General features: G+C 52.9%; 1 protein-coding gene across 1 annotated transcript; it reads right to left on the bottom strand.

The window, feature by feature from the left end:
* Positions 1 to 9,956: 9,956 nt before the first annotated feature.
* Positions 9,957 to 10,886, bottom strand: LOC137815239 (formin-like protein 14). The gene has a single exon (XM_068618346.1). The coding sequence runs from the start codon at positions 10,884 to 10,886 to the stop codon at positions 9,957 to 9,959; it is 930 nt and encodes a 309-aa protein (XP_068474447.1).
* Positions 10,887 to 14,439: the final 3,553 nt, after the last annotated feature.

The following is a 14,439-nucleotide window of genomic DNA, read 5'->3' as shown; positions in this document are numbered from 1 at the left end:
CGCTAAGTGCCAGCATCGCCAAGAGGAAGCGTCGCCTAGGTGAAGGCGTCGCCCAACCAGGGCGTCGCTAAGATCAAATATCATCAAGTCAAGGCAATCACAGTGTACGATAGCCAGGTCAGAATAGAAACACCATTTAGTCAGGTACAAGGTAATTAAAGTCATTTAATACAGTTTCTGTTTTGAGCGTTTAAGGTACTATAAAGGCTCCCAAGCGTTTCAACGTCTAAAATGCGCTACGTTTTCTAATTAGACGCGCTAATTAAGTGCGTTACGTTTTATGATTAAAAGCGCTTTAAGGCGCTTTAAATGCTTGGGTAGTTTAAATAGCGCTGAGAATGTTGGAAACAGGGTTCGAACTTTTGGGTAATTTTCCAGAAACACTCTAGCTGCTTGCTCGAGCCTTGAGGTTTTGCACAAGGGACTAGGGAAGGATTTTGGCCAGAACGAGAAAATATACACTAGACACAGTTTCCTTTTTACCACCTTCAGAGTGCCACACGCGGTGCTCCGATACGGAGGTGCATAGTTTTTGGTGTTTCTTGCTGGCTGACTTGAGCGTCGGAGTGCAAACGGTCGCTAGGGCGCCCTTTTGTCCTTCCTTGCAGGAATCCACAAGTAACCAGTGGGAAGGAGCCCCTAGCTGACGGTTGAGGTCGCGCACGAAGACGTCCCAGGTCAACCGAACGGAACATTTGGCGCCCACCGTGGGGCCGATATAAAACATCAGTCCCATCGCAAGTTTGAGGAGACCTACCACGTTATAGTAACGTTGGAAGAAGTTTGAAGAGACCGTGACAATGACCACCACAAGACGGGGTACTGCACGCGCGGCCCCAGCAGAACTATCCATGCAACAGGTCCTGGAGATAATGCGGGGGCTGTAGGAGGATATGGCGGAGTCGAAACTGGAACAGGAGCGCATGCAAGCAGATCTCGAAGCCTCGCATGAGAGGAATGAAGAGCTCCGTCGTGTAAATGAGGAATTGCGCCGGGGTCTGCGAAATTATTGGGGGCAACGTGAACATGACGAGATGGAGAACCACTCCCCGCCAAGGGAGTTTTCCACTCCCTTCTCGCAGGAGATTCTGGATGCGGTGATCCCGAACACGTTCGCGGGGCCCAAGGTGATCTTCACCGGGATGGAGGACCCTGAGACGCACCTCGCTGCATTTCACATACAGATGGTCCTGGTAGGCGGCTCTGACGCTGCCAAGTGTAAGCTCTTTATGAGCACCTTGACTGGGATGGCTATGGACTGGTTCATCAGCCTCCCGGACGGTCATATCACCTCTTTTCGACAACTATCACGATTGTTCAGGGAACAATACCTAGCAAACAAGGCCCCGCCGCCGGTCTCCTACGATTTGTTTGATGTGAAACAGTATCAAGGGGAGACCCTAAAGGAGTACATCAATCGCTTCGGGGCCCAGGTAGTAAAGGTGGGTACGACAGAGGAACCTATGATCGTGTACGCGTTCGTGAAAGGCGTATGCCCCGGTCCTTTTGGAAAATCCATCATTCGCAACCGCCCTAGGACTTTTGCTGAGCTACGGCGTCGGGCGGTAGAACATATCGCTTCTGAAGGAGAGGTGTGCGTGAAGCGCACCAGCGTCGTACCCTCACGCCTGAGGGGACCGGCGTGAGCTCAACCCGCCAGGGTCAATGAGACCACGACGGGAAGGAAGAAACCAGATGGGAGACGCCCCTACGAGGCCAGAAAGCCCCAGCCCCGGGGTCCAGCGGGAGGCGATCTCCCGGCCAGAGAAAGAACGAGGCCGGCGAGATACAATTTTGTGGTGGAATTGAAGGACCTGATCGCCGTGCCTAATATAGCTGAGAGATTGAGGCGACCGGCGAAGTCCGATAAGGTGTTGGGGCCTCGGAAAGACTCTTGGTGTGAGTTTCACGAGGCTTTCGGTCACCACATTGATAACTGCCTGTCGTTGGGTTACCAGCTGGATGAGCTTGTGAGAACCGGGTTTTTGAAGGATTATGTCGCAGAACCCACAACGACCGCCACCTTGCCGCCGCCAGCGGAAGAACAAGCACAAGAGACGCCGGTTCTCGGCGAGGTCCATACCATAGCTGGAGGATTTTCCGGCGGAGGACCCACCGCCTCCCAGCGAAAGAAATACGCGAGGGGGGTCAACTCGATCGAAGAAAGAATCTCGGGTGAGCCGTGGGAGTCGGACCTCGTATTCACGAGAGGGGATCTCCGAGACGTGGTGCCGCACCACAATGACCCCGTGGTCATTTCAGTTGTCACAGCTGGGAGAAAGGTGCACAGAGTGCTTGTCGACCAGGGAAGTTCAGCTGACGTTATGTTCTGGTCGACATTCAATAAGTTGCGGTTATCCCCCGACCTTTTGAGGCCCTACACAGGGTGCCTGTATGGGTTTGCGGACAACCAGGTGGAAGTCCGAGGCTACCTGGAGTTGAGGACTACGTTCACGGACGGAGAGGCCTCGCGTACCGAAAGCATCCAGTACTTGGTCGTGAACGCCAGCTCCGCTTACAACATCTTGTTGGGCAGGCCGGCGATGAACCGGTTGAACGCAGTAGCCTCCACACGCCATATGAAGATGAAGCTGCCGGACCTCAATGGCAAGGTGATAGTCATCAAGTCAGATCAGGAGGAGGCAAGGAAAGGCTATGAGAACAGCCTGAAAACGAAGAGAGGCGTGTTCATGGTGTATGAGCGTCTGCCGTGTGCAGACACGACGATGATTGAGGCGACGCCCGCGGCGTCGACGCCTAACGAGGCCGTACCCGCGAGGGCGACGCCAGAAACAGATGCACCCATGGGGGAAGGCCCTGGCGACGCGGTGGAAAGGGAGATTGGCGGGAAAACATTCAAGTTAGGAAGTTTGCTGAGCCCAGAAGAACAGGAAGGGGTGGCAGAAGTGATTTCGCGCCACCTGAATGCCTTCGCATGGTCCGCCTCGGATAAGCCCGGTATCGACCCTGATTTCCTGTGTCATCACCTCAGCATGGACGCCACGGTCCGCCCCGTGCGTCAAAGAAGGAGAAAGTTTAACGAAGAGAGACAGCAGGTGGTAAAGGATGAAACGCAGAAGCTGTTGAGTGCTGGCCACATCAGGGAGATTCAATACCCCGAGTGGTTGGCCAACGTCGTCTTGGTGAAAAAGGCGAATGGGAAGTGGAGGATGTGCGTGGACTTCATAGACTTCAATAAGGCGTGCCCGAAGGACTCGTACCCACTGCCCAGCATCGACGCGTTGGTGGATAGTGCATCCGGTAGCAAGGTGCTGAGCTTCCTGGACGCATTCTCAGGGTACAACCAGATCAAGATGCACCCGAGAGATGAGAGTAAAACTGCATTCATGACTGAGACTTGCAGTTACTGTTATAAGGTGATGCCTTTTGGGTTGAAAAACGCGGGCGCCACATACCAAAGGTTAATGGACAAGGTCCTGGCGCCCATGCTAGGGAGGAATGTGTACGCCTACGTAGATGACATGGTGGTGGCGTCGCAGGATAGGGCACAGCACACGGCAGACCTGGAGGAGTTGTTCGTCACAATATCGAAGTACCGCCTCAAGTTAAACCCTGAGAAGTGTGTCTTCGGGGTAGAGGTCGGTAAGTTCTTGGGTTTTATGCTCACAGAGAGGGGGATATTATTTGTTTCCGCCGGGGGAGAGAAGGGGCACCCATATTTCCAGTGCCTCAAGAGAAATAGTCGCTTTGCATGGACTGACGCATGCGAAGCGGCTTTCATTAAGTTAAAGGAGTACCTGGCGGCCCCACCGGTCCTCTGCAAACCGGTAACAGGTGTGCCCCTCCGGCTCTATTTTACGGTAACGGAGCGGGCTATCAGCTCTGTGTTAGTCCAGGAGCAAGACCAGAGTCAAAAGCCCATCTATTTCGTGAGCAAGGCATTACAAGGCGCTTGATCCTGCCTGTTGACTAAAACGTTGGAGCTTGCCTCGTCAAACTTGGATCGACGTGTGCACCGCGTCAACCTCCGTCCTTCGCCACGATCCACCTCAAGAACCTGCAAAAGAACAGAGCGGCGCCGCTGCGGCCGATCGCACTCCAACGCCTAAGTCAGTGACCGAACCACCAAATACTAAGAACAACACACAAGAACTCTCAAGGAGCCGTGTAATGTTCTCTCTCACAGTATACTCAGGAAACTCGCAAGCGTAAAGAAGACAATCTGAACGTGCGTACCTCAGAAGTTCGTTGGGAAACCCTTATATACCTGGACACTTTCTCTCTCCTGACAGTTACAGACCTGGACACGTGGCTCGCATCCAGCTGTACACGTGCCATCATCTGGAGCCTCCTTGACTTGGGCGCTGCTTCTGACTCTCATTTGGCTAAGTTACTTATGCATGGTACTACCCAGTGCATAGTTGTCTTGGAGTGCGATCTCTACTGGATTGGCGAGCTAAGGTGCCTTCGTACACACCTTCCGTGTGGTCTCGCCGGCCGCCTTCATAATCTGCACCCCCTTCATCTTCGGTGATGTGCTTGCTCCGACGATCTCTAATCACTTGGTCGCTTGAGTTTACATCTGGCGACTTCATCTTCAACTTGGTGACCGCCGGTTCTGGTGTGCTGGAGATCGGAGCACGCCAACTCAACAACTGGCGACTACACGAGCCCCCCGACCTCCTTCCCTTCTGTCAACCTGGCGTCCTCTCAACACGCCTATTCAATAGCCTGATGCCACGTCATCACCTCCGACTACCAGGGCGGTACAGCGCTGAGACGAGATACCAGGCGCTGGAGAAGGCAGCGTTAGCAGTGGTGTTTTCAGCCAGGAGGCTCCGACATTACTTTCACAGCTTTACGGTGGTAGTGATGACAAACCTCCCTATACAGAAGGTGCTGCAGAAGCCTGACGTGGCGGGAAGAATGGTACGCTGGGCGGTGAAGCTGTCAGAATTCGACATTCGGTATGAGCCTAGAGGATCCATCAAAGGGCAAGTGTATGCAGATTTTATAGCGGAACTCTCGCCCGGAGGTGAACAAGAGGTGGAAGTGGGCTCGTAGTGGCTGCTCTCGGTTGATGGCTCTTCCAACCAACAGGGGAGTGGTGCGGGAATAGTCTTGGAGGGACCCAACGGCGTACTGATTGAGCAAGCTCTGCGCTTCGCCTTCAAGGCAAGTAATAATCAGGCGGAATACGAAGCCCTGGTAGCAGGAATGCTCCTGGCCAAGGAGATAGGCGCGCAGAACCTCCTGGTGAAAAGCGATTCCCAGCTGATTACGGGGCAGGTGTCGGGTGAGTTCCAGGCGAAGGACCCATAGATGGTGGCAAACCTAAGATACGTCCAACTATTGAAGGGAGCATTTAACACTCTTGAGCTGATACATGTCCCAAGGGAGCAGAATGCCAGAGCCGACCTGCTTGCCAAGCTGGCCAGCTCAAGCAAGGGGGGTAGGCAGAGGACAGTGATCCAGGAGATGCTCAAAGCTCCGTGTAGATTCATGGAAGATAACAGGGTGGATGTCCTCCAGATTTATACAACAAGAGGAAGGCCAAGGAGTCATCGCTCTTTGACCCAAGATACGCTGAAGGTGCCCCGCATCAGCACGTATGCGGATATTCCCGAAGAAGGAGAGCAAATGCAGGTATGTGTCCTAACCGAGGGAGACACCTGGATGACGCCATACAAACAGTACCTGGCGGATGGGACTCTCCCCTTGGAGCCGGAAGAGGGTAAGAAGGTCAAAAGAAATGCCGCAAGATATACTCTGGTGGATGGAGTGTTGTTCAAGCACGGGTTCACTCACCCTATCCTAACGTGTGTAAGTGGCGACGAGTGTACCAGGATAATGGCGGAGCTCCACGAAGGCATTTGCGGGAGCCACGTAGGGGGAAGGTCCTTAGCCTCCAAGGTGATACGCGCGGGGTTCTTCTGGCCAACAGTAAAAAAAGATTGCGCGCGACACGCCCAGCGCTACAGGCAATGCCAAAAGCACGCTGACTGGCACAAGGCGCCGCCAGAAGAACTGCGATCCATATATAGCCCGTGGCCTTTTCATACATGGGGAATCGACATCCTGGGGTCGTTCCCACTGGCGATAAGGCAGATGAAGTATTTGATCGTGGTCATCGAGTACTTCACCAAGTGGATAGAGGCAGAGCCCGTGGCACAGATTACTGCGCACGAGGTACAGCACTTTGTGTGGAGGAACATTGTGTGCCGCTTTGGTGTACCTAGGCGCTTGATATCCGATAACGGGACCCAGTTTGCCAGTCAGCAGTTGAGAAAACTGTGCGCTAAGATAGGTATCAAGCAAGTGTTCGTGTCAGTCGAACACCCCCAGACCAACGGGCAAGTGGAGTCAGCAAACAGAGTTTTGCTGAGGGGGTTAAAGAGAAGGTTAGAGAAGGCCAAAGGGGCGTGGGCGGAGGAAGTTCCAAGGATCGTATGGGCATACCACACCACGCCCCAATCTTCTACCATGGAGACGCCTTTCAGTTTGGTGTACGGGTTGGACGAGATGATCCCGGTAGAAATACATGAAAGCTCACCATGTTTTCAAAACTTTGCGGCGGAGGAATCCAACGAAGAAAGGCGGGTAAACCTGGATCTACTAGACGAAGCCAGGGAAGAAGCCAGAATAAAAGCTGAAGCGATGAAGAGAAGAGTAGAGCGGCAATATAGCTTTAAGGTAAAGCCGCGACAATTTCAGATTGGCGACCTAGTTATGAGGAAAGCCCACCCATACGAGCTGGAGAATAAGCTGTCTACCAAGTGGACCGGACCCTTCAGAGTTACCGAGGCTAAGGGCAACGGTTCATACAGCCTAGAGACCTTGGATGGAGGTCCCATCCCGCGCAGTTGGAATGCAGCCAACCTGATGTTTTATTTTAGTTGACTTATGTAAAGCAGCTATGTAACAGTCTTGTTAAAGGGGACGCTCTTTTTCCCTTTCCGGGGTTTTTTAATGAGGTCACCCAAATAAAAGAAAAAACAAGTTTGAGAAAAAACCGTGCCTTGGTTCTCAGTCTTTATCTTTCTCCGTTTGAAGTAGCGTGAGGCGTCGCTAGTAAAAGGGGCGTCGCCAAGAAAGAAGGCGCCGCGAAGAAAGAAGGCGTCGCCAAGAAAGAAGGCGTCGCCAAGAGAGAAGGCGTCGCCAAGAAGAAAGGCGTCGCCAAGAAGAAAGGCGTCGCCAAGAAGAAAGGTGTCACCTGAGTACAGGCACCGCTAAGAAACATGACGGAGGAAAAGCGCGCAATATATGAGACGTATGCAAAGTAAAGCGGCGTTACAAAAACCAAGTATGGTATAGTAAAGTTGATATTACAAGCAGTGTTCGATACAAATGGGAGTAATGCGAATAGGGCCGACATTACAACTCATACAAAACACGAAATAACCACTCTTCAGTGGCCATCGGAGTCAGCACGGGAGGAAGACGAAGCCCCGCTCTCAGTCCGCAGAGCTCGGGTAAGTAGCGTCCTCCGCTCTTGGTTTATTTTCGAGCTTGCACCAAGGGAGATGAATGTGTCAGAGACACCATGAAGCAAAACACACCCAGATAGAGAACGATAAAGGCAGAAGTTTCTAGGGCAGTAACTCATACCTATATACTTCTCGAGAGTTCCAGCGTTGAACTCCAAACCGATCAAGGTGGCGGAGTCGAAACCTCCCGCCTCAGCGAGAATCCGGCAAACCACCTGGTCATTCGGGGCAAGCTTCTTGAAGGGTTTGGATTTGAGGGCCCTCGTCTCCCTCACCCAGTACAGTGGAAAACCATCCAGGGCGGAGGGAACGAGATCAGAACAGCAGACCTTGAAGAACCGGCCCTTCCACCCAGTAAAGGAGGTTTGGAAGGGGGTCAGGAGAACTCTGCCAGGAACGTTACTGAGAGTTACCCAGAGGTTGTTCCTTTGCCTCTTCACCTCAAAGAAGTGAAGAAAGATATCAACCGAGGGTGCACAACCCAGAAACCCGAAAAGGATGTCAAAGGCCTTGACAAAAGCCCAGCTGTTGGGGTATAACTGGGCCGGAGCGGCATCGATCTCCGTCAGCAGTTCCTTCTCAAACCTGGAGAAGGGCAGGCGTATGCCGATGGTTTTGAAAAGCACCTGATAGAAGTAAAAGAAGGGAACCCCGTCGTTGGCCCGTTCGTCTCCACACACCGGCTCCCCTAGAGTGCAAGGGAGCACAACAATGTCGTCATCAAGCCTCCTCGCGAAGGCACGGTGATTATAGGAGCATGAATCCCTTTTGTGTTCCCTTATGGCCCTGGTGGAGAGTAAGCAGGAGCATTCGTCAAGAAGCTCCTCAAAGCCCAAGGATAGAGGTCCTTGGGGTTGACCCTGGGGGGAGTAGCACGAGAAGACATTCTTGAACAGAATCAGGGAGGTTTGAAGTTTTGGCAAGGGTAAAACGTTGGTGGGAACGAACACTGGAAGAACTCTTCGCGAGAGGAGAAAGGGTGCAAGTAGGTTACGAAAAGCGCAGAAATGATGAGGGCAGTTTCAAAGTTTTGAAGAATTAAATATTGCGGTTAGAGCGCCAAACGACGCAAATGGAAGTATTGCAGTTACAGCCCTAAACGACGCGAATGGATGCACCGCACGATCGAGCCACGTGGCAGAAGATGGAAGGATGGCCCTGGCACCACTGGTTAAACTCATAAAACGTCGTATCAACAGAATGCCCAATGGTACGATGCGTCGTCGAGAGTGGGTCAGGGGCACAGTAGGAGTCAGGACCAAGTCGAATGACTGAACGTCCCATCAGCCATACAAGAGGCGCCACGTGGATGGCACAGGCGAAACCTTGAGCTCTTCGCTGTCCTCAGGCGTCGACCAGGGCCAAGGTCAAAGTCAATGCCAAGGTAAAGATAACGCCCAAGGCGACGCCAGCATGAGACGCCCGAGGCGTCGCCAGGAACGACGCAAAGGGCGACGCCAGCATGAGACGTTGCGGGCGTCGCCAACCCAAATATCGGCAGTGCCGCCTCCCCGATACCCACAGGTATGAAAGACTGTAGAGGGAGACGAAATCGAAGAAGGCAAAGCTAGTTAGTGGCGTCGCCTCCCCGATACCCACAGGTAGGAAAGACTGTGGAGGGAGACAACATCGCCAAACGCCAGCGAATCACTGGCAGGGTTGTTCCCCGATACCTATGGGAAGGAAAGACCATGGAGGGAACGACCCCTCCCCTAGAGCACTCGGCGTTTTAGACACCCGGGGACGATACGGCGCTGCTGTAGCAGGCCTCTCCTTAGGCGTGGGTGCCGGGCACTAAGAATCAAGGGACGGATCGCTTTGGTGTTAGAGACACCCCGTGGACGCTAAGGCCCCATTAGGCAAGCCTCTCCATGGGCGTGGGCATCGATGCGTGACCTTCCCCCAACGCAATGAAAGAAACGAGTATAGTACAGGCAAAACAACCGAAGCACGCGAAGGCAAAGGAAGAAAGTAAAAGTACACAGGCGGAATTCTATATCGCAATGGCACGAGAGTAATAATGCAAAAACCACAAAGTTGTAACGAAAGTGCAGACGATTCAAAGAATTACAATTTTATCAAAGAAGGTTAAAACAAGTGTAAAGGAATGAATTGATTATCGAGGGTGGCAGTTTAATCGTCCATCTCCAGGGGCACGACTTTTCCATCAACAATGTGGTGAGTGGAATCGCAGTTGGAAATGTCGATCCCCGGATTCATGCAGACAACTTGGGCCAGAGCCTCCTGGAATCCCTCCTCGAAAGTGCCCGCCATGTCCTGGATGAGGGTCTTTTTGTCCTTCTCTAGCTCCTCAATGGTGGCGTCCCCAGAAGCTACCTGCTTCTCCAAAGCCTCCTTCTCCACGCGGAGTCGGCTGACCTCGACTTGCAGTTTTTCGTAGTCAGCCTGGAGAAGGCCCATAGCTTTGGCCTGGGTAGCCATTTCCCCTTCCATTCGCTCCATTTCGTCAGCTTACTCACAGCAGCGGGCCTTCAAGTCCCTTTGAATTTATTCGTAAGCTTCGACTATGTCTTGAAGGCTCGTTACATGAACTTTGAGGGCGACTTCCCGAGCGTAGAAGTCGGCCTGGAGCTCCACCGCCTCTGCCAGTTGTCCCTCAGCCTCTGCTTTGGACTCTTGCGCCTGCTTCAGGGTGGTTTGGTAAGCTTCGTTCTGGCGTCCCAGAGTCTTCTTTTCCTCCTCCAGGGCAGCTACCCTTGTTTCCAAGGCCTGGAGTGTTTGAGCTTGCAGAACAGCGTTTCTGGCCTGGGCACGCCATTCAAGGGCCACCGCCAAGAAGGCCCCCAAGTAGAAAGGCATGCCCTCCTTCCTGTCGGAGCCCTCTGGCATTGTTCCACCACTGAAGCCCCTCATCAGATGCATGATTGGAGGAGGGATGGCGATGAAATCGGGGGCGGCAGCGACGGGGGCAGGAGAATCAGAGACCTCTGCCGGTGGCGGGGGTGGAGCAGACTCGGCACCTTCGCCTATATCCTCTTGGACGGTTGTGGGGGGAAGGGAAGTAGCGCTGGGAGGGTTGTCCCTGAAAGAATCCTCTCTCTGGGGCGACGCCGCCGGTAGGAGGGGAACCCTTGCAGATTTCCTCCTCTTGAAGGGTGCCACGCCATCCGAGTCCTCATCGTCGGATATGATCTCCAAGACCCGTTTCCCTTTGTCGAGGGGGGTTGGGGCCGGCGATGAGGCTACGGCAAGAGGAACGGCGGCGATGGGCAGAGGAGAGCCGGGAGTCTGAAACGCCTCAGGGCTATGTGGGGACGGTGAAGATGAGCCTAGTGGAGCTTCAGTAGGGGTCGGTGGTGGCAGAGGCAAGGTCGATGGGGGGTTCGGGTCAGCAGCAGGGGCGGAAGAGGCGCCCGCTTTGGCCGCACGAGCGTCCTTTATCGCCTTCGCCAGCATCATCCTTTTGGAGGCGCCCATCACCGATCCGACATTCAGATAAACCAAGCAGCAGAAGTCAAAGACAAAGCAATTATGCAAAATCACAAAACGCGTAGAAACGTGAGACGCGAATCACATGGCACAATGGAAAACAGGTGCCAGAGGCCTGAGGAACAAACATATAGTAGCAAGGTACATATAACAGAAGATGGAAAGGGAAGGGTCTCCCTACCAAAATATGTGGTCAGGGCGTAAGCATTGTATTCGCTCGCGATAAGCTTCAATGTATCGAAGACGATCCCCAGGCCAGCCAAGGCCTTGCATACCTCCTTGTCAGCAGGGTATAGCTCATCCAAGGCTTTGGCCCTGAGCAGCTTAGGGTGCTCCGTCCAGTACAGGGGAAAGCCGTCTAAGGCTGTGGGGTCGTGCTTGGCGCAGCACACCCTAAAGGATTTTCCTTTCCAGTTTTTGTAGGAGTTCTGGAAGAGGGTGAGAAGGATCCTACCCGCGATCCCGGAGAAGCTTACCCAGAAGCTCTTCCCCTGTTTCTTCACTTCGAAGAAATGCAAGAAGAAATCCACAGAGGGGAGGATGCCCAGGTACCTGCAGAGAATTTGAAAACCCCTTACAAATGCCCAGCTTTTGGGGTTGAGTTGGGCGGGGGCGGTGTTAATCTCGGTGAGGAGTTCCCTCTCAAAGGGCGTGAATGGGAGGCGCACCCCGACGCGTTTAAACACCGTCTGGTACATGAAGAAGAAGGGACTGCCCTTTCTAGGTCTATCATCCACACACACAGGTTCCCCCGGTCGGTCGGGACGAACGGAGATGTGCGCGTCATGTGTGCGGCAGAAAGCATTAAAGTTATACAAGTGGGGATCCCCACGATGATTCTCCAGGTCCTGAAAGGATGTCAGGCTGGTGCACTCGTTCAATAGCTCGTCGGGGGCCCATGTATAGAAGGCTTTATAATTGGACTTGGGGGTCTTGGGAGGAGAACCAGACTGGGAGTTCGGGCGCGTCATGGTGTGAATAAATAGCTGGAGAAAGAAGAAGGAAAAAGGTTTTTAACAAAGTGATGCCAAGACAGAAAAAGGGGGTAAAACCCCAAGAAAATACCACCCACACGAGAAAACCCAGAAAGAAGAAGAGGGGAACAGAGAAGAAAGGAGAAGCGGAAGAACACAACGATGCATAAACGTAAACAGTCCCAGGCAGTTCAATAAACAATGCAATGCGATGAAGGAGAAGAGTCGGGATGTGCAAAAATCATACCTTTGTTGTCGAAGTAAGGGAGGAAGGAGAGCACGAAGGAAAGAGCAGGAGTTGCAGGGAAAGGGTTTGAGGACGATGAACAGTGCGGAAATGCAGAGAGAATGGATGTAACAGTGGTGTGAGCGCGGGGTTTGGGGTAACTTGAACGTTACATTTGCAACCCAAGAGGCGCTAATCAGGAGCCGTGAGATCGTGCCGCGTGTCAAAGGATTAAGCGCCCAAGGGGAGCGCAAAAGACTCCAGAGGCTGGTCGCGTGATGAGCCACGTGGTGCACGATTAAGCGTAGCCCCAAAAGGCATTATTTTCCCCCCCTTCAGAGGATGTCCAATCAGCCATTAAGAACGCCCCTATGGTTCAGAGAGTGTCACGTCAATAATTCGAGAATTGTTGAGTCAGCAGGGAATGACACGTCATCAGGGTGGCACGTGGACGGCGTGGGCAAGGCCTTAGTTTTTGCGCTGAAGACAAGTCTTCGGCTTAAGACTGGGGGGCTTGTGTACCGTCCTGTATCCGGGCGTTGACAAAGTCAAGGTCAAAGTCAACGCCTGGAGTCAAAGTCAACACAAGGCGTCGCCTAGGTGAAGAGACGCCAAGTGCCAGCATCGCCAAGAGGAAGCGTCGCCAAGGCAAGGCGTCGCCCAACCAGGGCGTCGCCAAGATCAAATATCATCAAGTCAAGGCAATCACAGTGCGGTTCCCCGATACCCATGGGTAGGAAAGACCGTGGAGGGAGCGACACCGTGGGAAGGCCTCAGGTCCCGATAATCCGGGGTAGTGATAAAGAGAAGGAAAAGGTGGCTTCAAGGCCATAGTGATAGCACCAGTGTAGGGCAGCCTGACTCGTGAAGTACCCATGCCGCCCCAGAGACGCCTTTGGGACAGATACGACTCAAGGGGAGGGTCACGCCCAGGGTAGCCAGGCGCAGGGTACGAGAGGAAGGCAGATACGCTCTCAAAGTGAGTGACTAGATGATTGTAGGCATGAGTTGGCACCCAAAAAAGTCACCCCTTGCGCAGTAGCACTCCCAAGCAGGAGGACTCACGTAGAAACGTCCCCAGATGGGCAGAAACGTCCCCAGTTGGGGTCATGGCGCTGTGAGACCCTTCACGCGTACGACAGCCAGGTCAGAATAGAAACACCATTTAGTCAGGTACCAGGTAATTAAAGTCATTTAATACAGTTTCTGTTTCGAGCGTTTAAGGTACTATAAAGGCTCCCAAGCGTTTCAACGTCTTAAATGCGCTACGTTTTCTAATTTGACGCTCTAATTAAGTGCGTTACGTTTTATGATTAAAAGCGCTTTAAGGCGCTTTAAATGCTTGGGTAGTGTAAATAGCGCTGAGAATGTTGGAAACAGGGTTCGAACTTTTGGCTAATTTTCCAGAAACACTCTAGTTGCTTGCTCGAGCCTTGGTAGTGTAAATAGCGCTGAGAATGTTGGAAACAGGGTTCGAACTTTTGGCTAATTTTCCAGAAACACTCTAGTTGCTTGCTCGAGCCTTGAGGTTTTGCACAAGGGACTAGGGAAGGATTTTGGCCAGAACGAGAAAATATACACTAGACACAGTTTCCTTTTTACCACCTTCAGAGTGCCATACGCGGTGCTCCGATACGGAGGTGCATAGTTTTTGGTGTTTCTTGCTGGCTGACTTGAGCGTCGGAGTGCAAACGGCCGCTAGGGCGCCCTTTTGTCCTTCTTTGCAGGAATCCACAGGTAACCAGTGGGAAGGAGTCCCTAGCTGACGGTTGAGGTCGTTAGGTCAACCGGACGGAACACAGATAAAGTTCGTGACAATTGCAAATTAAGCAAAAGGCAATTATATACACGTCAAATGTTTGGTCGAAACGCAAAGTAAGGCTATTCTTCAAAGGCCTCCAGGGGCACTATGTTGCCGTCGACCACTTCGTTCAAAGGGCTGCACCCTGAGACGTCGATGCCAGGGTTGGCACAGGCCGCTTGGACAAGAGCCTCTGCGAACCCACCGACGAACCCAGTGGCAGCCTCTTCGATCAGCTTTTCCTCAGCAGCCTTGAAGTTTGCAGCCTGAGTGGTCATCTCTTGTTCTTTGGAGGCCAAAGCAGCCATCAACTCTTGGACTTTGGCTTGGAGGGTGGCATTTTCAGTGACCAGCTGGGCGCATTAATCAGTCTTTGCCTCAAGCGCGACCTCAGTCTTCCCCAGTGTTTGCTCCCGATCAACGCACTGGTTCTCGAGTTTCTTTTGTTGCGCCTCTGAGGTCTTCATCTCCGCTTCTAAATCAACGACCTTTACTCGGAGGGGCACCACCTGATTAAGGAGTTCAGCATGGGCTTGTGAC

Source organism: Phaseolus vulgaris, chromosome 10 (assembly GCF_000499845.2).
Source record: "Phaseolus vulgaris cultivar G19833 chromosome 10, P. vulgaris v2.0, whole genome shotgun sequence".
Taxonomy (NCBI): Eukaryota; Viridiplantae; Streptophyta; class Magnoliopsida; order Fabales; family Fabaceae; genus Phaseolus; species Phaseolus vulgaris.
This window is presented reverse-complemented; position numbering and strand designations above follow the sequence as displayed.